Below are 27,352 nucleotides of genomic sequence, written 5' to 3'. Positions count from 1 at the left end.
AAGAGGTCCTTCACATCCCTTGTAAGTTGGATTCCCAGGTATTTTATTCTCTTTGAAGCAATTGTGAATGGGAGTTCACTCATGATTTGGCTCTCTGTTTGTCTGTTATTGGTGTATAAGAATGCTTGTGATTTTTGCACATTGATTTTGTATCCTGAGACTTTGCTGAAGTTGCTTATCAGCTTAAGGAGATTTTGGGCTGAGACAATGGGGTTTTCTAGATATACAATCATGTCATCTGCAAACAGGGACAATTTGACTTCCTCTTTTCCTAATTGAATACCCTTTATTCCCTTCTCTTGCCTGATTGCCCTGGCCAGAACTTCCAACACTATGTTGAATAGGAGTGGTGAGAGAGGGCATCCCTGTCTTGTGCCAGTTTTCAAAGGGGACGCTTCCAGTTTTTGTCCATTCAGTATGATATTGGCTGTGGGTTTCTCATAGATAGCTCTTATTATTTTGAGATACGTCCCATCAACACCTAATTTATTGAGAGTTTTTAGCATGAAGCGTTGTTGAATTTTGTCAAAGGCCTTTTCTGCATCTATTGAGATAATCATGTGGCTTTTGTCTTTGGTTCTGTTTATATGCTGGATTACATTTATTGATTTGTGTATGTTGAACCAGCCTTGCATCCCAGGGATGAAGCCCACTTGATCATGGTGGATAAGCTTTTTGATGTGCTGCTGGATTCGGTTTGCCAGTATTTTATTGAGGATTTTTGTATGGATGTTCATCAAGGATATTGGTCTAAAATTCTCTTTTTTTGTTGTGTCTCTGCCAGGCTTTGGTATCAGGATGATGCTGGCCTCATAAAATGAGTTAGGGAGGATTCTCTATTTTTCTGTTGATTGGAATAGTTTCAGAAGGAATGGTACCAGCTCCTCCTTGTACCTCTGGTAGAATTCGGGTGTGAATCCATCTGGTCCTGTACTTTTTTTGGTTGGTAAGCTTTAATTATTGCCTCAATTTCAGAGCCTGTTACTGAGACTGGGTTTCACCGTGTTAGCCAGGATGGTCTCAACCTCCTGACCTCGTGATCCGCCCACCTCGGCCTCCCAAAGTGCTGGGATTACAGGAGTGAGCCACTGCGTAAAAACTAGTGAGCCACTAGTACAAACTCCAGTGGCTAAGAAGACCTGGTTGATACAGAAGTCAGAAAACAGCAAAAAGGGTGGAGCAGCTCATTTAGAATCTCCAACTCACACAGTGTGGCTCATCATTTCACAATTCCATGTCTTTGTTTCTTATTGAAACTATGACACTAGTTTCCTCAAAAAGGTATTGAGAGGAAGCCAAGGACCAGAAAGAAATAACCGCTAGAAGGAGCTGCACAGTTCTAGGTATATTTGATGCTAATTTTTTTTCTTTAATTTCCACTAGGTGCAATCACCAGTACTGCCTCAATTTACTTCAGGATTTTGGAGGGCACCCACCTTCCCCCTTGTCTCCTCACACAATGACCCTGGGATCCCTGGGAAACAGCAGCAGCAGCATTTCTGCTACCTTCCTGCTGAGTGGCATTTCTGGGCTGGAGCACATGCACATCTGGATCTCCATCCCACTGTGCTTCATGTACCTGGTTTCCATCCTGGGCAACTGCACAATTCTTTTTATCATTAAAACAGAGCGCTCACTTCATGAACCTATGTATCTCTTCCTGTCCATGCTGGCTCTGATTGACCTGGGTCTGTCCCTTTGCACTCTCCCTACAGTCCTGGGCATCTTTTGGGTTGGGGCACGAGAAATTAGCCATGATGCCTGCTTTGCTCAGCTCTTTTTCATTCACTGCTTCTCCTTCCTTGAGTCCTCTGTGCTACTGTCTATGGCCTTTGACCGCTTTGTGGCTATCTGCCGCCCCTTGCACTATGCTTCCATTCTCACCAACACAGTCATTGGCAGGATTGGCATGGTCTCTCTGGGTCGTAGTGTAGCACTCATTTTTCCATTGCCTTTTATGCTCAAAAGATTCCCCTATTGTGGCTCCCCAGTTCTCTCACATTCTTATTGTCTCCACCAAGAAGTGATGAAATTGGCCTGTGCTGACATGAAGGCCAACAGCATCTATGGCATGTTTGTCATCGTCTCTACAGTGGGTATAGACTCACTGCTCATCCTCTTCTCTTATGCCCTGATCCTGCACACCGTACTGTCCATCGCCTCCAGGGCTGAGAGATTCAAGGCTCTTAACACCTGTGTTTCCCACATCTGTGCTGTGCTGCTCTTCTACACTCCCATGATTGGCCTCTCTGTCATCCATCGCTTTGGAAAGCAGGCACCCCACCTGGTCCAGGTAGTCATGGGTTTCATGTATCTTCTCTTTCCTCCTGTGATGAATCCCATTGTCTACAGTGTGAAGACCAAACAGATCTGGGATCGAGTGACGCATGCCTTTTGTTACTAACTGTGTCTAGTGTTAGAGCCACTGTCTCCTGAAACGTGCCCTTGTTTGCCTATCCTTTATAATTTCTAACATGCATAAAATAAAGGAGACATTTACTTACTCAACACATATGTACAGGGATGAGTCACAGTCCTTACAGAACCCTCACTTTGTTGTGGCAAGGGCAGGGGGTATAAAATGTAATATGACGTGGTAAATTATATTTTCTAAAAATAGCGACAGGAATAATTCTAATCCCACATTGTCTTCCAGGAACTTGCTACTCCTCATAAAGAGCTAGGGTCTATTTCTTCTCCCCTGGAAACTGGATAGAATTTGTAAATGCCTCATGAATTGAATATTGTGGAAATAGCACATGTATCTTCTCTCCCTCTCTCCCTCTCTTTCTCTCTCTCTTCCACCTCCATTCCACCACTATTTCTGTCTGTTCTGCTCAACGCTTGTTTTTGAAACCCAGCCCCTATACTAAGAGGAAGCCCAGACGATGTGGAGAGGGCCCATGTAGGTGTTCCATCCAATAGGTTCAGCAAAGGTCTCACTCAGCTAAGGCTGAGAACTTAGCGGAGTCAGTGTTAACCACCAGTGAGTGGAGAATCCTCAGATTTTATTCCATTCCGCAACCTTCCAGCCTCTCCAACTGGCATCTGGTAAAGCAATCAATTGTTCTCTGACTCAGCCAAAATTGCAGGTTTGTAAACAAAATAAATATTTTTAAGACACTAAATTTTGGGAAGATTCATTATACAATCACATGTTAATTGTATTCTTCAAAGTAAAAAGAAGTTGGTTTGGGAGTTATCCTCCCCTAGCTGGGGGAAGGAAGCATCAGAAGTTTTCCCTGAGTTGACACAGTAATAGCCTTAAGGGAAATGTAGGCATTAGGCAGTCAAAAACTTTAAGAGGAAGGAGACAAAAATATGTTCCAGTCCGAAGGAACAGCATGTGCAAAGCTGAAGCAGAAGTGAGAGACAGGACAGTGTATTCTGAGAATTATCTGAAGTATTGTTTTTGTTGCCATTTTTATTCTCTAGAATGTTAGGAAGGTTTAAGAAAAATGGGGTGAAGTGGAAACAGATTGAGGTACTGACTGTATCAGAAAGAGATTATAAGCCAGGGAACCAAGGATAGTTTGTTATGCCATTTTATATGTTGTATTGTTATTGTACCCCCAAGACATTCTAGACAAAAGTTATATTTTGAGTAATACATGTCAATATAGTATTTGCAATTCGGGCTTGGAGGTGACTGTGAGGAAAGCAAGCTTGAATATGATATTGCCAAGGGGAGCTTTGAACACCTAGAGAGAAGCACGAGAATGTCATGTTCCTGCATGGTTTTAGTGCAGATCAAGAAAGGGTGTGGCTGAACACAGTGTCTTCTACTATGAAGTGTATGTGGAGTCAGTTCTCACCTGAGGTTGGTCTCTTCCAAGGCAATCTAGTACACCTGACATTTAACATTGGCTATGCCTGTCCATGCTCCCAACACCAGTGTCCCATCCTGTTTGGCATGAGAACACTGTTTCTGCAATGATATCATCAACCCCAAAATAATCAAAAGGATCGGAACCCAGTTTAAAAGAGCTTATTTAGCCACAGAGTTGAGAATGACCATTTGAGTAACACAGACCCCAAAGGAATGGGGTCATTGCTCTGAAGCTGAAAAGTTAAGGATTTGCTTATGCACATGGAAAGCAAATAAATTTAAGAGGACTACAACATTTTCCATACTAAGGCTGACTTGTGAGTTATAGTAATTTGAATAGTTACAGCTTTTTTTTTTCTTTTCCAATTTGAAAGAGTATATTTAACATTCCAGGCTAGACAACGTGATAGTCCTGAGGTTTTTGTGTAAGAGAAGTAAGACATAAATTAATCTATAATGAAGATCAACAGTGGAGTGGGAAAAGGTCTTCTCTAGCATCCTATAGTTTTTTACAACATTTTAAAAAACAATGTAATTAAAGAAAAGGAAAATTACAATAAGAGAAACAAAGATTACAGCTGCCTAGGTTATAGTTGCCTGTTAACGTAACTCAGATCCCATAATCACATTCTTTTAAGGCTCAGTATTCCAACATCTTTCATTTTGAATTTCTTATTTTTACAATGTGTATATGTGAATTGTGTGTATTAACATGCAAAAGGCCTGTGATTAGTTGTACACAGCAAATTGAATAAAATATGTCTGTGAGTGTCATGAGTGGTGTCTGTCTTTTATGTTTGTATATACAGAAAACTTCAGAAAAAAAAATTAAACCACTGAAAATTTTGAGGCATGTATACAGCTTCACAGCTGGATTCTCTCTGTGATGTGTACTTGTAATTTCAGTCCTCATAAAGGAGTTATGTTCTCTTATGTCTGATGATAAATTAAAAGTTATTCTGATATAGTAGCAAGTATACTAAACTTGGGGTCAGGTATAGAAAGTTCTGCTTCCTCACTGTGTGACTTGGACAAATTATTTTATTTATCTGAGATCAATTTTATTTTAAAAAGAACAAAAAATGTGTACCCCACAAGGCTGTCTATGCAATTTAGATATATCATATATATAAAACTTTCTAATATAATTCTTAGCATGTTCTTTTATTCACAATAAACTTTAGTTACTTTAATTCCTAACATAAAACATAAACATAATAACACAGACAAAAAACACAATGAAGAATGTGTGTTAAATAAATGAGAGATCCCAGAAACCACCCTGAGGGGAAGGAGGGCCATAGGTGGCTTCCTAGAGGGGTTGCCTTAGTTAAGGCTTAAAGTGCTTATAAGCAGAAGTTAGTTGGGAAAAAAAAGTTGTTGAGTGTTCTCCTCTCTTTAAGCATATATTATAGGAATATAGTGGGCAAAAGGATAACAAAACCTGTTCTCTTGACTTACAGTTTGGTGGTAGAGACAGACAACAGCACAGTAAATGATTAACTATTTCATACATTGCCAAGTACTCTGAAGGAAACATAGTGGGGTAATGGGTTGACAGCGATTGAATGGGTGAGCAGGGAAGGCATCTATAAAGAGGGGCTTTTCTGAACAAAATTATGAACAATATGATGGAGTTAGATATTTGAAAAATGAAAATTGAGGGAAGAACATTACAGAATGGCAAAACAAGTATAGCAGTCCTGAGGTAGAAATGAACCTGAGTGTTCCAGGAATAGCAAGAGGACCAGTGTGACTGGAGCGAAGTAAGCTGGAAGCTACATTAATTGGTGAACTGAAGATGGTTGAGAGAGAGGGATGCTGGACAAGGCTGACATTTATGCATTTGTTCATTATTCAATACTCATTGATCAATTTCTGTAAAAATTAATAGGAATAAATTGATGAACAAGACACATTTCCCACCCTCAAGGATTTGTCTAGTGAGGGTGTCTCGCACATTTTACAACTTCGGATGATCTACTAACTGATTCCTGAAAGTCAGCCAGAAGGTATCCAGGTGAAATTAAGGAAAAATAGCATCCTAAGCAAAGCAAATATTCTGAGAAAAAGCTGAGAGATAACAAAGTTCATTATTTGCTGAAATCATTATTTGCCATTTCTTGATGACAAAAACCATTATAAATAATTCTTGTCAAGAATATTCAGGTGGTAAACTGAGAGAAGGAGGGTGTCTTAAAGTGCAGGGAGTAATACACAGAGATCAGAATTTGCAGTGACTGTAGGTTTCGTATTTATCCAACCAATATCTATTAAGTACCTCTGGCCTTTAGCAGAGAAGACAGCTACGTTTCAGCAGACACTACAGTTTTTACTTTAGGCCTGGCATGATTGTAGCAGGAGGAAAGGAACTACCCGAAGCTGTGATTATATATTCCAATTGGGTATGATTGACATATAATTTTAGGACACTGTCCTCATGGAATGCTCAAGATTTTGAGCTTAGAAAATGAGCAGTTTTTTTTTTATTCCATGATGGTCACTCATGTATTTACAAATTTACCAATAGATATTTATTGGGCCCTTCTTTGTCCAAATATGTGCCAAGTACTAGAGGCACAGGAAAACTAAGATGTGCAAACATATGTATCCTACGGAGTTTACAATTTGGCAGAGATGTAAGCAATCTTTAAACCATTAAAGACTCATATTTATTTTAAATTATGGTGTAGATACCAGTGTATAAGAAAGGGAATAAAATTGAGGTGTAAATTTGTTGTACTTGGAGCAAAAAGCTGTTAGCAAAGCTGAATACAGTACATCTAGCAATGTCCTGCTAAAGAAATAAATAGATAAAGAGAAGTTGAGGAAATATATTTGTGGTAGGCAGAGTGCACGCTCTCCTAATGATTTCAATATTATAACCCCTGAAACTTGTAAATATATTACTTTACATGGAAAATGATGCTTTGCAGACTGACTAACATTCAAAACCTCAACATAGGCAGAATATCAAAGATTATCCAGGGGAACCCAATCTAATTATAGGAATCCTTAAAAGTAGAGACTCCTTCCTGACCATGGTCAGAGATGCGACTACAGAATAAAGTCACAGGAAGATGCAATGTTCCTGGCTTTGAATATGAAGGAGGGGATGTATGAAGCAAGAATTGTGGGTTACCTCTAGAAGCCAGAAAATGCACGAAAACAGATTTTCCTCTGTGTCTCCAGAAAGGAATGTAGGCTTGCTAACACCTTGATTTCAGCTCAGTGAAACTCATGTCAGAACTCCAGCTTACAGAATTATAAAACAATACATTTGTATTGTTTTAAGCCACTAAGTTTTTAATAATTTGTTATGCAGAAATAGAAAATGAATGCCGTATTTCTGACCAAAAAAATACACCAAAAGCAGAGATTTGGATATAAGTAACATGATGTCTTTATGTTACTCTGTTGAAGTGTAAGACAGAGAATGTTGACAAAGAATGCAGTAGAGAAAAGCAGGTACTGAATGATGGAAGAGGCCTGTGCATATACAGAGCCTTGCCATTATCTTGTAAGTTACTGCACAGCTACTGAAGCATTTTAGCTGTGGTTAAATTTACATTTTAGAGAGATCTTTCAAATAGCTATGACCAGAGAATCCAGGGGAAGTTTTAAATGTGAACTAAAATAACAGCAGTGGAAAATCATGGATAAAGAAGCATATTAGAGAGACTTTAGCAAGGGAGGACCTTCACAGTTTGATAACCAAACTTTGTTTAAAATATGTATTTACTTCCATGTCTTATTTCCAAGGATCATTGTCTAAGAGGGCCACGGCTACTTTCCTAGTCATGACAGATAAGCAGCATCCCAGTTTCCTTTTTCTAATTCTCTGTAGTTGCCTGTTTTTGAATATTCAGTCACCTATGCCAAATCCTCAAGACAAAATTCAAACCCATCATTCAAGTCCCCAGTTCCTTTGAAAAGCTTTTCTGTTTACAGCCCTCTTACCTTAGAACCCCAGAGAGATTGCCATGTCAATCTTGTTTGCCCCCCTTCAAAATGTATTTTCAACTGTCTACTCAATCTTTTGATTTTTCCATCAAATATTTCCTCTGTACATGAGAAAAAAAGTTTAAAATATAAATTTTAGTGAAAAATATTGTGGTACTAAATGTCGTGTCCTGCAGGAATCAATTTTTAAGAACATATTAGAGGGGCTGATTTTTTTTTAAGGCGCAGGGAAAGACTAAATCACAGAAAAAAACTGAACAGCAAAATCGTAGGGGAGTTAAAATTATCTTTTAGTCACTTAGTTAAATTTGGGATTTTCCATAAATTACGTGTTGGTTTTATAACAGAAAAATAACAACAGCAGCTAAATGATCTTGTTCTCTCCCTGCCTATTCTGAGTCATCACTTCACAGCAGGATTATTGTGCTTCCTCCTGTTAATCTTCCTTCCTCATCTCTCCCAAATTCAATCCATCTTGCTTATGTTTACATGCACGCTCGTCTTAAAATGAAATTTATCATGTAGAGACGAAATTGGCATTCCAACACCTCCTGAATTTAGACTTTTCAAAGCTTTTTTTAGGTGCTCCAAAATCTGGTCGACTTATTTTATCCAAAATATCATTTGCTATCTGTTAAATCACACTTTCTATTGTAATCAGATCAGCATCCTTCATAGCTATTTTACCTTTCCTTGATAGTATGAGATTAGACTTTGTATATCATCCGTATTTTTAATAGATACTAATTGAATGATAATCTCAATCTGCCCAAACTGTATTCATTCTTTATGGGTTGACTCAAATCCAGCTGCTCCATCACAGAAGTGTTTTCCTTCAACTTCCCTTAAAATGTTAATTAAACCTCTATATCTTATATATCTCTTGATTTTTTTTCTATCCTGTTCAGTTATATTCTCAACTTTATTATAAATTCTGCACTACATAGCTTTTCACTTCCATCATCCAGTCCTTCATTAGTGACTTCTATGGCATTAGGCACATAGCAAATGACAGTAAATGCCTACTGGTTGATAATTTATTACCTAATTGTTCAATTTCCTATCTCCCACGTACATTAAGCAACTTCCCCAAGATCTTCTCCCGGATTTGTCGAGTCTTTACACCGTACACAATGGGGTTCATAAGGGGTGGCACCAACAAGAACATATCTGCAATAAGGATCACAACAAGAGGGCTTTTGTGCTTGGCAAAGCGATGCATGGCAGCCAGGGTGATGATGGGCACATAGAAGGTGAGCACAGCACAGATGTGGGAGACACAGGTATTCAGGGCCTTAAGCCTCTCTGCCAAAGATGCAATGCTGAGTATAGACTTCGAGATCAGCATATAAGACAAAACAATCAGTGCCAAGTCCAGCATAGTACAGAGAGCAACGAAGAAGCCATAGATGACATTGGTCTTGTTGTCAGAGCAGGCCAGCTTCATGGTATCCTGATGAAGACAGTATGAGTGAGAAAGAAGATTCTTTTGACAATATTTTAATCTCATTAGGGTGAAGGGAAATGGAAGCACTAAGAGAATGCTCCTAATGGCTAAAATAAGTCCCATCTTAGCAACCCTGTTGCTAGTGAGGATAGAACTGTATCTTAAGGGATTGTGAATGGCAAGAAAGCGGTCCAAAGACATAATTAGAAGTACTGAGGATTCCGTGACAGTGAATCCATGAATGAAGAATTCTTGAGCAAAGCAGGCATTAGGTGAAATTCCCATGGCATTGAACAAGAAGATCCTCAACATGGTAGGAAGGGAGGAGAGGGACAGGCCCATGTCAGAGACAGCCAACAAGGCAAGGAAATAATACATGGGCTCATGAAGTGAGGGCTCTGTGTTTATGATAAAGAGAATGGTGCAGTTGCCCATGATGGCAACCAGGTACATGACGCAAATGGGGATGGAGAACCAAATGTGGGCATGTTCCAGTCCTGGGATCCCAATCAGAAGGAAAAGCTTGACTTTGGAGTTATTGAGAACAGACATAATGAGGGAGATATGAGCTCGTTAGCCGGATCTGAAACCACATAAATGAAAAGCAGTCATGCTTTTGGTTAAAACTCAGTTTTGTGGGGATAAGGGGTTCATTCCTGTACTATACTCAAAAGCATATTTGGCTGCTAATCAACTGCACTCTTCAAAATTTACCAGAAGTCCTTAAACAAGTTCATATTATCCAGCATGGTAAATTCACTTCTAACAACTTGTCCTAAGTTGGTGACTTTTTATGATTTTTTTTTTTTTTTTTTTTTTTTACAGGGAGTTTTGCTCTTGTCACCCAGGCTGGAGTGCAATGGTGCGATCCCAGCTTGCTGCAACCTCCGCCTCCTGGGTTCAAGTGATTCTCCTGCCTCAGCCTCCCAAGTAGCTGGGATTACAGTGTGCACCACCACCACCACACCTCGCTAATTTTTGTATTCTTGGTAGAGATGGGTTTTCACCATGTTGGCCAGGCTGGTCTTGAACTCCTGACCTCAGGTGATCCATGTGCCTTGGCCTCCCAAAGTGCTGGGATTACAGGTGTGAGCCACTGCACCTGGCCCTACTTTTTTTTTTTTTTTTTTTTTTGAGACGGAGTCTTGCTCTGTCGCCCGGGCTGGAGTGCAGTGGCACAATCTCGGCTCACTGCAAGCTCCGCCTCCCGGGTTCATGCCATTCTCCTGCCTCAGCCTCTCTGAGTAGCTGGGACTACAGGCGCCCGCCACCACACCCGGCTAATTTTTTTGTATTTTTGGTAGAGACAGGGTTTCACCGTGGTCTCGATCTCCCGACCTCGTGATCCGCCCGCCTCGGCCTCCCAAAGTGCTGGGATTACAAGCGTGAGCCACTGCGCCCAGCCCTGGCCCTACTTTTTAAGATGTTTAACCAAATATATAAAACATATCAAAATGGAGTTGCTTTGAATCAGTAAAAAGATGCTTAGAAGCTTTTCCACTCCTTTTTCCATACAGTCTTCAGCAGTACCTACGTTGGCTTTAAAATAAAATCTCTGAGCTTTATGTAGAAAGTTTGAAAGAAATAGTCTAAGAAAATAATCAGAAACCACTGCAAATATTTGGAAAACATTAAATCATTAGATGCTATAAAGTAAATATATTTATAGACTAATTTACCTCTTATGAGGTAGGTACTTATGCACATTTTATACGTGAGTAAATATACATATTACATCAAGTGTTATATAAAAATAAGCAATGATTTCTGTTCAAACTCATTTGCACTTTCATTTGATTTTAAGTTATGTAACTTATTTGGGTGTTATTTTAAATCTGTAAAATGAATACAATCTTGGTAGGTTTTGATATTTATAGATATTTATGAAGTTCCAAACAGAGATCTAGGTTCATAAACCACAGACAAGTATCTGTAAATATTAGCATTGATTACACAGTAGTTTCCAATAGAGCATGTTGGAGAAATGGAGCAGTGGATAAATACTTTGGAGTTATATATTCTTATTTCTTCATGTACATATTCATGTATTAAATGTGACACTTCCTCGCTTAAACACTTATGGTTCACACTTCGGGCTATCATTTTATTTCAAGAAACAATTTGAAGCTGTACAGTAGTATCGTGTTCATGTTAATCTTATCCATCTTGATTGGATTATTTTATCTCATATCTCTGTATTTAATTAGTCATAGAAATGAGTCAAATAAATGCTAAATGAAAAAAATCCAAACCACCCAATTTCTGTTTGAAATGAAGCATTAAAATTTGCCTACATAATAAACTGAACCTGATTTTATTTTAGAGTCTCTTTTAAAAAGCATACAAGTTTACTTTCAGAAGTAAAATATGCAATCTTGCAACTTATCATCAAGTTTTTGGCCTTCAAGATAAACAGGTCAAAATTGGTAAAACTATCAGAGAAACACAAATCTCTAAGATAATCATCATAAACTCCCCCTATATTTAATAAGCTTCCTTAGTAAATGCATGAATTAAAATTATGAAATTAATAATTTTGATTAAAAATAACAAAAATACAAAAGATGAAGGTAGAGCCAATGGAAGGCTAGAGAGAAGAAGACAAGCTATCCTCGCTCCAGAATTTTTTAAACTTCAACTTGCGAGAGAAAAAAGGTCATCAACCTTCAGTGGAAAACATAGGGGACACTGGAAATTGATTGAGCTCCTTTATATGGAAGCTTAACTGTGAATTCTTATTGTATTTTGTGATTTTTAGAGTATAATAAAAAATATATAGTAAATAACAAACAGCCTTGGGCCAATATATTTTACTTTTGCTAGGTACTATTTACTAAGAGACATTTTGGCAACTTGTGAATAGCTCCGCATCTTCCACATAGAAAAAGGCCTTGAACAGTTTGAGCATGACTCATTAATCTCCCACCGTGGTAGTGAACCTAATGCAAAACCCAGGGTAAGTATATTGTGGAGATGGTAGCAGATTGTGAGATGTCATTAAAAGCATTCTCCTGTTATTTGTTGGACTGTGTTTTCTCAGCAAATTCAAATCTGATCCCTCCCCGGTAGTCATAAGATAAGTTCTCACCTCTAAAAGCACTTAACTCTTATTCCTTTTTATTTTCATCTCTTGCTGAGGGATATTGACTCAGGTCTTTCAGGGAATGCATCTCTAGCGCATTTTTTATTATGGAAGATTCTTCAGTGTTTTATAACGTACTACTTTCATGTAACCCTACCCTACCAAACTCCTTTACTACCATGCACATTGACTACTCCATGTTAAAAGGCATAAAAAGGTTTTATTTATCCCCATGTATCTGTCATCAACATGACACGTGGAATATAAAAGGCTCTCAGCAAATAGAGAATAAATAAAGAATGAATGTGAATGGAAGAAATATAAAATATGTAGTATCATTTCTTAGCACTTTCTCTCTTTTTTTTCTCTGGCAACAACTAAGGGATATTGATGTCCATTCCTTTCACTCATATTTTAAGTGGTAAACTCATTCTTACACAGAGCATGCATTTGGATGTGGATGAACTTCAGAAGAGATAGCTCATCAAGGCAGTTTATTCAGAAGTACTGACATGATAGGTGGTATCTGAAACCAAAGAGTAAATGAAATCATACAGTGAAAATGTACATAATACAAAATTTAAAACTCATAGAACCCTGAGGAGCAATAAGATTGTTGAGAGGATCTTGCAAAGGAATATTCAGAGAGGTGGAATATAGTAGATGCCAAAAGAAGAGAATGTTTCAAGGAAGGCAGTCTTCAGGTAAAATATTTCCCAGACCACTTAGAATTGCTATTCTTTAAGGCAAAAGGCAGTTCTCAAGCTAATGCACAAACACCTTGGTATAAATCTCAGCATGGCAATTTACCCTGTGTGAATCTGGGAAAGCTGCTTAAGCAGATGTTTGCTCTTCTGTGAAATGTTCTAAACAACGGTACCTACCTCAGAGTTATGTTAGACTATCTGATAGTCTCTAACATAATGAAGATAATCAATAAATACCAGAGAGGAATAACTACTTCAACAAAATTTCACTAGCCATTTTCCTTCCAGACATCAAGTCCTAGATTGGACAAGAGTAATTTGTATTTTTTTAATTGACAATAAATCTTGCTTTTATTTGTCATATTATTAAGTAAATAAGTCCCTACTGATATTAGAGTATTAGAAAAACACTCCGATATTTAATCTTCCTATTTAACCCTCAGACCATAATATATTCACTCTTCATGTATGCACACACTGAAGCCACCTACTCTTCCTCCCCATAGACATGTATTTAGACATAAGCTGTTTAACAAACCTTAGATTTAGGTTTCCAGAAGGATTTATAGCTCCTTAAACTTATCAGAACAAGCTGCTCAGTAAGTTCCTGAAGGATAAAAGCAAGAATTCTCCACTTTCACTTCCACTTTATCTACAGGTACCTACTTCTCTTTTCCTCAGGTGACTAGACCCTTGAGAGTAATCGAGCTTACACAGAAAGGGTTAGGCCTGGGGCTGGTACATTAACTTTGTATTCATTGTACCTTAACAGGAACTAGAGGCAAATTGTGAGGCAAACTACAGGGAGACCACTCATCTGAAAGGTAAACAGTTGAAACTGAAGAAGCTTGACATATGGGATTTGTAGAGGCTGGGAAATATAGTTAAAATAACATGTTATCTACAATCAAAACACTTTAGGTCGAATTCTAAGTCAAACCACTTAAACGTTCTTCATCTCAGCTTAATCATCCACAAAATGGAGATAGTAATATATAAGTATCAAATATTTATAAAAGCACTTTACAAACTATACAATGGTTTACCAGTCATTCCACTTATTTGTATGATCCATTTTTGGCAGAAGATTAACATTGAAATAGATATAGCCTGTCATACTCTGTTAGATTTTTAAATCAGTGTCTCAAAATTACATGCCTCCCACATCATGTATTGCATTCACTAGAACCGTCTGAGGGGTATCCTGTGTTTTATTCACATATTTCTATTTTATATGTCAGTTCAATCACGGTTTCAATTAAATAATAATTATTTAAGGCTATGAAACAATATAAAAATGTGAAGACAATTTAAGTAAAAAATGTATAAAATAAGGATATATATATAATGGTTTTAAGTATTTCTTAAAGCATATTTCTAAGTTAAAAAGAAAAACTTCGGTTAAAATAATGGAAAGTCTTACATTAATAATAAAATAATTTTAATTAATACGATTTAATGGAATAATAATATAAAAGACATAACATGGCTCAAATACAAAATACATATATCTGTGAATAAGAAATGAATAGAAATTTAAAACAATGAGCAGGGATAAGCCTACTCATTGCTAGTTCCCATGCCTAGAGAAGACGACCAACTCCCATAAGATAAATGAGATTAAATATTCTCCATGTTAGGTCAAGTTATCTGAAGCAAATTGACTTATTAAATGTCATTGGGCTATTCTAGCAGATGCATTTGATACCCACCTTATTATCTGGGGACTTAACATTTTATTATAAGTTGCTGATTGGAAGAAAATATTTGCAAAAGACACAAGAATTCTTGAAACTCAATAAGAAAACAAACAACACAACTAAAAAGTGTGTCAAACAATAGCAAAGACATGAAACCAACCCAGGTGCCAACAGAAGGTTGGATAAAGAAAATGTGATACATGTACACCACGGAATACTACACAGCCACAAAAAAGAACAAAATTGTGACCTCTAGAGCAACATGGATGCATCTGAAAGCCATTATCCTAAGCAAATTAACACAGCAACAGAAAACCAAATACTGTGTTCTCACCTACAAGTGGGAGCTAAATACTAGGTACATATGGATATAAAAATGAGAATGATAGACACTGGGGAATATAAGGAATGAGGGAACAGTGGGACAAGGATTGAAAAACTACGTATTTTGTGCTATGGTCATCTGGGTGACAGATTTATCGGTACTCCAAACCTCAGCATCACACAATATACCTTTGTAACAAACCTGTACATCTACCCTTTGATTGCAAAATAAAAATTGAAAAGAAAAAAATGTATCAAAGATTTTAACAGAAACCTCAATGGAGAACATAGATAGATGGCAAAATAAACATATAAAAGAATGTTGCGGATCATGTATGAGGGAAATGCAAATAAAAATAATAATAAGATACCACTACACACCTATCAGAGTGACCAAACTTAAGAATGTTGACAACACCAACATCTGGTGAGGATGTGGAGCAACAAGAACTCTAATTCATCAATCATAGGAATGGAAAATGTCACAGTCATTTTAGAAGACAATTTTGCAGGTTCTTTATACAAGTTCTTACATACAATCCAGAAAAGTTGTTCCTTAATATTTACCCAAAGGAGCTGAAAATGTATTTCTAGAGAAAACCCTAGACATAGACTTTTATAGCAGCTTTATTCACACTGGCCAAAACTTGGAAGCATCCAAAATATCCTTCAGCAGGTGAACAAATAAACTGTGCTACATCTGGACAATGAGATAGCATCAATTGCTAAAAAGAAATGAGCTATCAACCCATGAATAGACATCCAGGGAATTTAAGTGAATATTACTAATTGAAAAAAGCTAATCTGAAAGACTACATACCATATGATTTCAAGTACATGTAATTCTGGAAAAGGAAAAATAATGAAGACATCAAAAAGTTCAGTGGTTTTCAGAAATTTGGAAGGAGAGTGGAGTACATTGGCAGAGCACAGAAGACTTTTAGGACAGTTAAACTACTCTGTATGAAGTTATAACAAATGGATATGCAGCACTATAAATTTTTCTAAACCCACAAAATGTATAATACCAAGAAATAAAATATAGATGTATAAATATATATGTTCATTCATCAGAATCACATAATAACTTTTTGGAAACAAAAATATAATTTGTTAACAACATAAAATACAAAATAATAGTGCAATTTTTAATATTGATATAACTACTACTACTAATAATAGAAGGCTGTCCAGGCAGAATAAAATGTTCACTAATGGAAACACAAAATTGCAGAGAATAAAGAAAATAAGTAGTTAAATATAAACAAATAGTATCACAAAAATAATAATCGTAATGTCACATAAATGTTAAGTACATGTAGAGTTTAAAATGCATGGCAACAATTACACAAAGGGCAAAAGGAGATAAATGTATCTGAAATACCCTACATTTCTAACATTATCATATGTGTATGTACTGTTGGTGCCTTGCCCAGATGTCATTCACTAGAGCGACTCATCAATGCCACAGATGCTGTGAATGTTGGCTGATAATGGCCCAAACCTGTTTCTATCCTATCCCATGAGAATTACCCCGAGCTTACTGGGAGCTGCCTTACTTAGAAAGTTATGTCCCACACCTTGGGGGAACCAGTGGCAAATGACTTACTGAATCTGAGATGCAAAAGGCTGTTCTCTTGCCTCAAGATTAGAAAAATTCTGTGGTCCAACCTATGTTTTTGAGTTGCTCATGAGACCAGGCTGACATCATTCTCAAAGCAAAAACATTTCATTGCTTATCTCTCATATACTGTCCTATTGCACTTTCCTCACTCTCCATATTTTGAGAGCATCCTTTTAGTAGATCATTTTCACAAAAATCTCCATCACAGATTCTGTTTCCAAAGAACCCAACCTAAGCCAGTTGATATCATAAAAGATTCTAGAAAATAGATTGCCAATAAGAAATTCTAGAGGCGGATTCATTGCTGTGTGCATCGCAATAGGAACCACATCACTGGTTACAGACGAAATGTTGATGGTCCCTGGCATGCTATAGCAAGTTATTGTTAAAATTTTCATCTGAAGTGAACTGTAATAGTGCCCAGAGGAAAGATAACTCACAAGATTTATTTATAAATAGAGCATTCTCTGTAAAGTGGATTCTCTTACTGACTACTTTTGTGTGTGTAATGAAAAGGGTCATGGAGGACTACCGCGGACTCCAATCTCAACCAAGTAGAAACATCAATTTAAAGTTCTATGTCAGGTGCAGTGTTTTTACCAGGGAAGATTAACCTGGATTTGATTATCAAGTATGTGGTATTTGATGTGGCAAATATATTCTCTTCCATCTTCTATAATAAATCTATAATTTGAAAATACTTATTTTCTTTGGATATTTTGCATAACATTTTCTTGACTCGCTATATCAATGACAATATATTAATCAGGTAGATAAGCATGAAATGCAAGTATATTGGCATTCTTGTCAAAATACAGTGCTCCTAAGGTGGGAAAGGATAGAGATAAACACCCATACAAAAATGTAGGAATCTTAAACATTACAGAAGTTTTTAGGGATCCTGTGGTATAGGAAAAATTGGAACAGCCTCTCTCAGTTAATAGACAAACTAAAGCATTTTTTTTACCTGTTACCACCAAGAAGAAAGTACCACATGTAGTGACCTCCTGAAACCCCGGAGACAGCATATGCCACACTTTGAGTGCTAATTCTACCCACATAACAGAAAGACGTATGCCCATGCTAAGACTCAAGTAAGACCATCAAGCACAACTGAAAGAGCACAAAGAGGGGGCCAGGCACGGTGGCTCACACCTGTAATCCCAGCACTTTGGGAGGCCAAGGGGGGCGGATCACAAGGTCAGGAGATCAAGACCATCCTGGCGAACACTGTGAAACTCCGTCTCTACTAAAAATACAAAAAAATTAGCCAGGCGTGGTGGCGGGCGCCTGTAGTCCCAGCCACTCAGGAGGCTGAGGCAGGAGAATGGCAGGAACCCCGGGGGGCAGAGCTTGCAGTGAGCAGAGATCGCGCCACTGCACTCCAGCCTGGGCGACAGAGTGAGACTGTCCCAAACAAAAAAAAAAGAGAGAGAGAGCACAAAGAGGTGATGCAAAATCCACTGATGTTAGTGCACTACTATTGCAATGTGGTGCACTTTCCCTAAGCTTACCCTGGTAGCTACATGGATGATCCCTTATGACCAGCTGGTGGGGGATGAAGGCCAAGTTAGTTCATAAATGAGTAAAGTGGGTATGCCAAAAATTAACTGTAGATGTGTTACTGATCCATCATGGAGTGACCTTGAAAGATACTGCTTAGGAGAAATATATCCAATGGACAAATCAGCTGATGGACCTACTCATCCTCTTTGTATAAAAAAGAGGTGGCTCTATGTAAGAATACACAAAAATTCAACTTGTTGTTAATGGTGGGTAACTTGGCTAATTGACCTGTCTGTTGGAAGGAGAAAGATTGGAATACTAGTGACAAAGAGGCAGAGGGATGAAGTGGCATGTGGATGGTTCTAGAAGTTAGAACAAAGTTTGAAGATCTTTATATAACAGATCAATGTTCATCATAGTTTATACATAATGGGAAAGAACCTAAACTATAAAGAACACTGAGTGGACCTGACAATTTATATCAGCTAGATTCTGATATAAGCAACCTCAGTGGTGGCATAATGGGCTCCTAATTGAAGTAGCTATAGTGGCTGGATGAAAACTGCATAAACACAAAGCATAGTTTCCCACTCAACAAGGCTGATAAAAATTCTCTTTCTACTAAATATTAACCTGGCAATGATGGAAAACAATGTTAACTGCCCAATGTAGCATCACTCCTTGAGTAGAAAATGGCCACTTAATGGAAGATTATTCTACCCCACAAAAGGCAGCAAATGAACTTGATAGAAATTGACACATATGATGGGTGTAGGTTTGTTTTATTTTCTTGAAGGGTCATAGCCAAACCTAGTATCTCAGGGCTTACAGAAGGTTTGATCCACCAGCATAGCACATTATGTTATATCACTTCGTGAAAAGGGACACATTTTAGAATACTTGCAACAGTAGACACACAACCATGTTTGTATCATGGGCTACACCACTCGAAAGTTTCCAAGCTGGTACAGAAACAGAACAGGTATAGTTGAGTCTCCACCTTAGAGATGATATTAGTGAGGATGAGACAACATATACTAGATGCATCATGTACAACACACCAACAATCATTATATATAGCTGTGACTGCAATAATTAGAATAAATGTCTTTGGGAACAAAAGAGCTGAAATTAAGAGTAGTCCCACTTATCATCATTTTTGGTGACCTACTTGGAAAATTTTCACTTCCCATTTCTGCAATTTAGGTTCTGTTGAGCTAAAGGTCCTCATTTTCAGAGTGGGAGACACTGTGAGGATCTTTTAATTAATTTAAAAATAAAATAAATAAAATTTATGTTAAGTTCTTGCCTAATAACTTTGATCTCAGAAACAAGCTGGCAAGGAAAGAAGTCATTAGCCTGATGGAGTAATTAATTAACCCTTGATCATCAGGAAAAGATAGGGCTTCTAATAAACAATGAAGGAATGGAAGAATAGATAGTTGACTGATTGTCTCTTGGTACCATCCTGGCAAATGTTGATGATAAATTAGCAAGCGAAATAGCCATAGCCTGAGAAGGTCATTCTGTAGAGACATTTTCACCCTTTGAGAAAAGGATCTGGTTGCTCTACCATGAAAAAAACCTATGCAATAAAGGTTGTAATCTTTACTAAAGAAGAATTTAGAATGGATTATAGAGATGGCAGATGATAAGATCAGTTGAGGTTTCAAGAACAGCTTAAGTGATGTATGTTGTAGCTCTTTCGCGAAATTTCATGATTGTGTCTTCTTCTTGGACAAATAAACAACACAAACACGGGAAGAGCTATTCCCAAATGAAACAGTTGAATCTGAGTAATACAAGAGTAGACTGCAATAAATTATGCAGTGAATTTCTCTGTCAGCCTTACTTCAGAACTGAGACATCAGCTCCCAGATTCCTGGATTTGGGGCTGCTATGGGAATACAGAGAAGTTTTTTCCTGGAATTATTCTGATCGAAATGAACTTGCCTCACCCAGTTCATAACCCTTGTTGGTGGGCAGGCCACATTCAGTTACTGGTTAATGCAAGGGTACAAAGACTTTGCTTCCATTTAGGATAATCCTGAAGGGCTATTCCAGTTCCAGATTTTTCTGTAGCACAGACAGAGGCCTCAATTGCTACTGCCTTGGCCGTCAAATTATCTTTCTAACTAATAAAGCTTTCTTCACATTCTTACAGCTGTTTTTCTTGAAAGAACACACACACACACACACACACACACACACACACACACAGAGGGAGAGAGAGAGTGATTTCTTAAATGTCTAATAAATTCTAATTTAAATAGTAGATCCAGTGACTTCTGGAATAGACAGGTTTGGATTTCTTCATACGGAGGAGGTAAGTAAATGTCCCCTATATACTAAAAAACATACCCATGGACATTTTTGAGGAAGATAAATAATGCTAACAATAAAAATATTCTTTTAACATTATTTTTGTTACTATAACCCAGAGACTCAACATCCCTCATTAGAATGTGGAAAGATATGAAATACATCAATCCCCATAGAAACAATGAGAAAGTCCTGAACAGAACAATTTTCTGCAGGGCAATAAAATAATAGTAGGTACAAGAAAGACTTAAACTGAAACTGAGAGGAATGAGCCCCTTATGTTTGAGAAGAGAGCCACAGCAAACAACCCCAAACAGGATAAACACAAAGAAATTAACACACAGACACATTATAGTCAAATCCTGAAAACCAAAGAAAAAGAGAAAAATATTAAAATAAGAGGGGAAAAAGACATACATGTAGAGAAATAATGGTTAGAATGACAGGCAATGTCTCATGAAAAACAAAGTCATACTTAAAACAATAGAATTATCTTTTGAAAGTACTAAGAAAAAAATTGTCAAACTGGAGTTCAAAATTTCTCAAAATTATTTTTCAAAAGGACAGTAAAATATATATGTTTACAGAGAGACAAAACCTAAGAAAATTCATAGCCATAAGACCTTCACACAATAAATGCTAAAGGAAAGTTTTAGGCAAAATAAAATAATACAAGGAGGAAACTGGAATGAACAGAAAAGAACAAAAAATGACAAATTGGTGAATATATGAGAAAATAGAAACTTTTTTTATATTTACTTAATTGCTGGAAAATTATTTACCATTTAAGAATTACAACGTATAGAGAGGTTTGCAACACAGGTAGAAATATGTACTTAATAATTACATACAGGATAAATATGAGTTAAATGGAAGCACATTATTAAAAGCTTCTTGCATTGCATATGGTTCAATATAATATTTGTTTATGGTAGACTATCTTAGTAAGTTAAGGATTCATACCCTAAGGATCAACTCTGTTTTGAAAAAAAAAAAAATACAAGCAAGTAGAGCTAAAAAGCCAGCTGAGGAAATAAAACAGAATACTGAAACACACTTGATTTTATTTGATTCATAGTTTCAAAATAAGTGAGAAAGCTATGACAAAGAAAAGAAAAAGATGGAGAGAATAAGTAAGACAAAGATAGTCATAAAAATAAATGTTTTCATATAACAGTATGACCCCAATTACAAAACAGCACTTGTCACAATGGATTAAAAATATAGGCCGGGCATGGTGGCTCCTGCCTGTAATCCCAACACTTTGGGAGACCGAGGCGGGCAGATCACGAGTTCAGGAGATCGAGACCATCCTGGCCCACGTGGTGAAACCCTGTCTCTACTAAAAATACAAAATTAGCTGGGTGTGGTGGCATGTGTCTGTAATCCTAGTTACTCAGGAGGCTAAGGCAGGAGAATTGCTTGAACCAGAGAGCTGGAGGTTGCAGTGAGCCGAGATCCTGCCACTGCACTCCAGTCTGGCAACAGAGTGAGACTCTGTCAAAAAAAAAAAAAATCAGCGTGTGCGTGTGTGTGTGTGTGTGTGTGTGTATATATATATATACACATATATACATATGTATATACACACACGCACACATGCTGATTACAAAACACACTTTAAATATAAGGATAGGTCAAGAGTAAAGGGATCTAAAAAGATATGTTATGCATACGAATATATATGGTCCATGTGGCCATACTATTACTAGCAAACATGGACTTTAAAGTAAGACATATTACCAGGCGAAAAAGAGACATTTTACAATGATGAAAGGTCAATTCACCAAGAAGAAACAGCCATCTTAATGTATGTACATGTAGTAGGAAAGTTTCAAAAGACACAACAAAACAAGTAACAGAACTAAAAGAAAAAAGAAAAAAAGCATATTCCAATTTTGAGATTTTAGCACTCTTCTTTTTTAATATTACTTGTTTGCGTAAGTGGATAAAAATCCATCTAGCTATACACTTTGTGTTTATCCATCTTACCATGTGTAAATTATATTTGATTCATAAAAAGGGGAAAACACCTCATTGATTGTAAGAAAAAAGCAGCAGCAGCAAAGAAACATAAACCTAAAATAATATATCGATTAATCTAGGTTTAAGTGATTTCTTGGTAGGCTCAACTGCTTTTCCTAATCTCTAAGTAGACTCTCTTTGATGTGTTTAGTTCAAAACTTTTAGTCCATCGCAGTCTGAACATAGCAATGCCTTGTGGGAACCAGTGAGTAAAAGCTGTGATCTGATCCTGACCCAGGGTCTCCTCTGGGAATTTTCAAGAAATGTTTCAAGGAAATCGTTTGTTTACAGAGGGTGGCAGAGCTGGAGAGATTGGTGTCCCATGAGAGCAAAACTCAGAAGATAGATCAAGGAATCAGTCGTATGTAGATAAAAGTCTTGGCAAGCAGACATGGGCCACTGAGGCAGAGAAAGTGCTAGAATAAACTTTTCTGTTTTTCTATGTGATTAAATGGTAAGTAAAATAGGACCATAACATAATATTGTCTTGTAATATGGCTTTATGTCCCCAAGTGTGTCTGAAATATGAGTGCTCTAAGAACTGAGACTTGGAAGGAACATAAATGAGGGTGGCTGTAATAGAAACCCCAAAATTTTGACATAGGAGGAACTTAGAGGTAAAAAACAAACAAACAACATGGTTTCAATGGGAAGTGCAGGAAGCTTATCTTGGAGTTATCTTTGCCAGACAAGAGGAGACTTTCACTAAAATTTGGAGAAGTTGTGAGAATTTTAAAAGGCACTAAAACTCCATTTACTTTTTCCCCAAGATGGGGTCTCACTGGGTCGCTCAGCCTGGAGTGCAGTGGTGTGATCATAGCTTCCTCCAGATTAAAACTGCTAGGCTCAAGTGACCCTCCTGAGTAGCTAGGACTATAACAGTCTTGTGCCACCATGCCTGGATAACTATTTTTATTTTTTTGTAGAGATACGGTCTTCCTATGTTGCCCAGGCTGATCTGAAATGCTTGGCCTCAAGTCATCCTCCCACCTTGTGCTACCAAAGGACTGGGATTACAGGCATGAGCCACTGTGTCCAGCTGCTAAACCTTATAGCTATCCCTTGACGTTGGCACTGTTCACTTCACTTCACCTATCTATTGTTCATCTCAGAAATCATGCAATTGTTTATTCACAGTTAGAGAAAATGCTGGGTAGACTCAGAACTCTTTGTGGGACAGGGATTTGGAAATAGGACAACTCTGACAGCAGAACAAATGATCTGCCCCAGCAAAGAACAGAAAAGCAGACTTCACAGGGTCAGAAGTCAGTCCATAGATAACAGGATTCTAGCCACTAGACTGGAATCAGAGGTGGGGGCTTCAGTTTTGGAAGAAAGAGCAGATGAGATGACGTTACGGTTTCAAGTAATTCTAAGAACTTTGAAACAGGGACCAGAGAACACTTTGGCATAACTGGGTTGTTGATGTATATAAAGAATTGTAATGACGTATATAAAGAATTTAAGACATCATCTAAGAAAAGCATCCTTAGATGATGCTGAATTTTAATACTTAGTAGTAAAATCTGAAGATTTCTTTACAAAATCAATTTAATTAAAAATATTTGAGTAAACTTTCTACTTAAGGTACTGTACTTGGGGAAAATGCATTAGTCCCTTTTTAATTATAAATATGGCTAATGGGAGGTTTATTATGTTTCCAACTGATTAGGGCTTTACCAACTCTACCTCTTATTCTCAAAGTAATTTTGCTATTTTACTACTTCCTGTTCATAAATAATGCCACAGAGCTCTATACATAAATATATATTTTCAAGTTTAAACAAGTGAAATGAACTGATCTGGAAAGCAGAAATATTTGAATATAAAAATAATCTAGCAAAAACTCTAGTCTAGCACATAGTAATAGTTTCCAATGTTTTCTTCTCTCTCCTCTCTTAAAATTAGCTACCCTCTCTTCTTTCTCCCCTCAGCTTTATAAGGCTCCAGCCATCTCTTACCTTCTTTACCTCCTGATCTGGCTTAGCAGGTGTTGCCCTTGCTGTTTCAGAGTTGGCCCCATTTGCTGAGTTTTGCTACCAACAATCATTATGGATATTTTTTCCTCTTATTTGGTGTATTTTTTTCAGAAATGTGATAGAAATGACATTCATTGATTAAAATTGCTCTAGATAGGACTCTATAGGGCAATGAAACTGACATGTAAAAAGACCAAGGCTTCAGCCTTCCTTAACATTTATATTGCATACTGTATCTTAATTTGTACATATCCTCAATTAGAATGCAATTTCCTTGCATTCTAAACATTTTAAATTATATTAATTAACATGAGATAGGAAGCAAGATATAGTTTAAAAAGCTTAGAATCAAAGAACATCTATTCAAATTGCATGTGTTCATAATAATATCTGTTCTTTGAGAAGTTAATCTCTCTATGCTTCAGTTTTCAAATCTGTAAATCAGGAACAATACTACCATGTGAGGATTGAATGAAATAGCAGATATAAAACATCTAGCATAATGCAATAAAAATTAATGCCTCTCTGATTTTTCTGTTTTCTCTTTTAACCCACTCTACTTTTATGTCTACTTTCCCTACACCTTAGCATTTGGGGGTAAAATAAAGCACTTAATTAATTAATTTTGTAACGACATATGCAAAGACTAATCAGCAATCTTAATAATTATATTTTTATATTTTATGTATTTTGTATATTGCACTAACATTGAAATATTTTTAATATTTTATAAAGGATATTACTTTGTTTTTTTTTTATTTTTGTAGAGACAAGGTCTCCCTGTATTGCCCAGGCTAGTCTCAAATCCCTGGACTCAAGTGATCATCCTGTCTCAGCTTCCCAAAACACTGGGATTACAGGTGTGAGCCATTGTGCCAAGCCAATAATATTATTTAAGCTGAGGCTTACCACAAGATCTTTTAATAAGATACATTTTATAAATACAGAATTGATCTCATTATACCAAAAATATATTAATGTTGTCTTAATATACATTATTTAGTCATTCTTTTTTATCTAAAAGTATTTAATGAAGGTCTACTATGTGGCAGAGGCACACAAAACAATATAGTGACAGAATTGGATTTTCCTTCTTACTGTAAACACTTAAATAGATAAGACTGTTCAAGAGAAATGAATCGGAACAAAAGGAAAGAGTATGACTGAGGCAGTTCAAAGCAGACCTTTCTGAGGACATGACTTTTGAACAGTGACCCAAACATTTGTGGAAAGGGCATTTGAGCGAGAAGAAAGCAGTATAGTGGTCCTGAGATGGAAAGATGTTGGAATGTTTGAGGGGCTGCTAAAAGGAGTGTGGTTGTATTATACTAAAGAGGTTTCTAGTGGTCTTCTCCTATTGGGCCTTATCAGTTATGGTAAGAAGTACAGATTTTAATGTAAACATAAAGAGAAATATTGGAAGAATGAAGGATTTTATAATTAAACATTGTTTTATCATTTATTAACTTATTTTTATTTTGATAATTAAACATTTAAACAGAAGTTTATTTGATCCATATTATATTTTATATAAAACATAAAATAATATGTAGTATGTATATTATACTACATAGACCATTCTTGTATACAGACTGGGGAAAAAGAAGGGCATTAAACATGACTTTGACAATGGCATATAGAATGGAGTTGAGCGCAAAGCCCAAGGTATCAAGAAGAAAGAGACAGGAATCAAGCAGAATTTCAAAATCTTCCAAAGCCAGATGGTTAAATCCAGGCTGGAAAAAGATTGACTTTAGCAGAAGAAAACATAAAATGCTATGTGAGTGAAAGGAATTAATCCTAATGTATTAAAATAGATGTTAAACTAATATTAATAATGAATCAACAGGAGATTCATATTGGAACAGATCTGAACAGTTGAGTAACTAGAAGGCAAATACATCAATGCACTCTGCTCTCTGGGCTATAGGGAAGTGACAAAGATCATGCCAAACAAGACTCTATCCTCAAATCAGAGAACATCCTCATATAGAAATTATAGATAGTACTTTCTTTGAAAGAAGGAAAGAAGCTTCAGTCACTCACACAGAACAAAAATAATTCTCAAGATCAGTTTAGTCAAATGGAAATCAATTCAGTATAATAAGATTTAATTAATAATGATTGGATGTGTGCTATTTGCCAAGAACCACCGTTCTTGGTGCAGAAAATATCAAGATCGGTCTGACACAAACTGGGCCTCTAATGATTCTATTGGCTACTGTGGATGGCAGACACATAAACAGCAAATCACAGGACAATTGAGGTACTGCAACAGAGTTGCAATGCAAATTATAGTAGGGATACATGGACTCTGCTTGGAGTGATTAGAAGGGAAGACTTTAAGGGCCAAAACACTTCTGAACTGACCTAATTGGAGTTGCTAAAGAATTAATGATACACTGTCAAAAAGGATCTCTGCATACTTTTTTTATGTGGACTTTAGGGGAGAGAGAGTGGCTGATATCCAGATCATAACAAAACAACTGCTTTATCCTTTTTGGAAGGTAGCCCAGGTCTTCTAGAAGAGGATTTGTCCTTAATGACTCATGATAGTCTCATTCTGGAGGATAAACTAGTTGAAAAGTTTGTGGTTTTTTTCCTAATTGTTAAGAGTTCTTTTACAGTGCCCTAGCCTCTCAATAAAACTTTTTTTTTTTTAGGCCAAGGAGTAGAGACGGATATGCTTTATATATCTTAGAGCCTCATTGTCTCTGATATGCTTAATGCTATGAAGCATATGAAAACTCTCAAATATGTATAGTTGATTCAGTTGCCTATGAAAGAGCCCTAGATTTGTGGAACAACTATTTATCTTATAATTCCAGGGGAAAAAATGGACCC

At 36.9% G+C, this 27,352-nt stretch overlaps 2 protein-coding genes across 2 annotated transcripts; one reads left to right on the top strand and one right to left on the bottom strand.

Moving 5' to 3' along the window:
• The first annotated feature begins 1,428 nt into the window (after positions 1–1,428).
• LOC100579760 (olfactory receptor 51G2) lies at positions 1,429–2,456 on the top strand. Its single transcript, XM_003254821.2, has one exon. The coding sequence runs from the start codon at positions 1,460–1,462 to the stop codon at positions 2,402–2,404; it is 945 nt and encodes a 314-aa protein (XP_003254869.1). The 5' UTR covers positions 1,429–1,459; the 3' UTR covers positions 2,405–2,456.
• A 6,330-nt stretch (positions 2,457–8,786) lies between these two features.
• LOC100607862 (olfactory receptor 51A7) lies at positions 8,787–9,822 on the bottom strand. Its single transcript, XM_003254819.3, has one exon. It carries the CDS (start codon positions 9,789–9,791, stop codon positions 8,853–8,855), a length of 939 nt encoding a protein of 312 aa, XP_003254867.2. The 5' UTR covers positions 9,792–9,822; the 3' UTR covers positions 8,787–8,852.
• Positions 9,823–27,352: the final 17,530 nt, after the last annotated feature.

This window comes from Nomascus leucogenys, chromosome 15 (genome assembly GCF_006542625.1).
Source record: "Nomascus leucogenys isolate Asia chromosome 15, Asia_NLE_v1, whole genome shotgun sequence".
NCBI lineage: Eukaryota > Metazoa > Chordata > Mammalia > Primates > Hylobatidae > Nomascus > Nomascus leucogenys.
Note: the sequence above shows the minus strand (reverse complement) of the source record. Positions and strands in the feature narration are given on the sequence as shown.

What these genes read in the sequence shown, in the direction of transcription:
- LOC100579760 (XM_003254821.2), top strand. Translation starts at nt 1,460, where the DNA reads ATGACCCTGGGATCCCTGGGAAACAGCAGCAGCAGCATTTCTGCTACC.
- LOC100607862 (XM_003254819.3), bottom strand. Translation starts at nt 9,791, where the DNA reads ATGTCTGTTCTCAATAACTCCAAAGTCAAGCTTTTCCTTCTGATTGGG.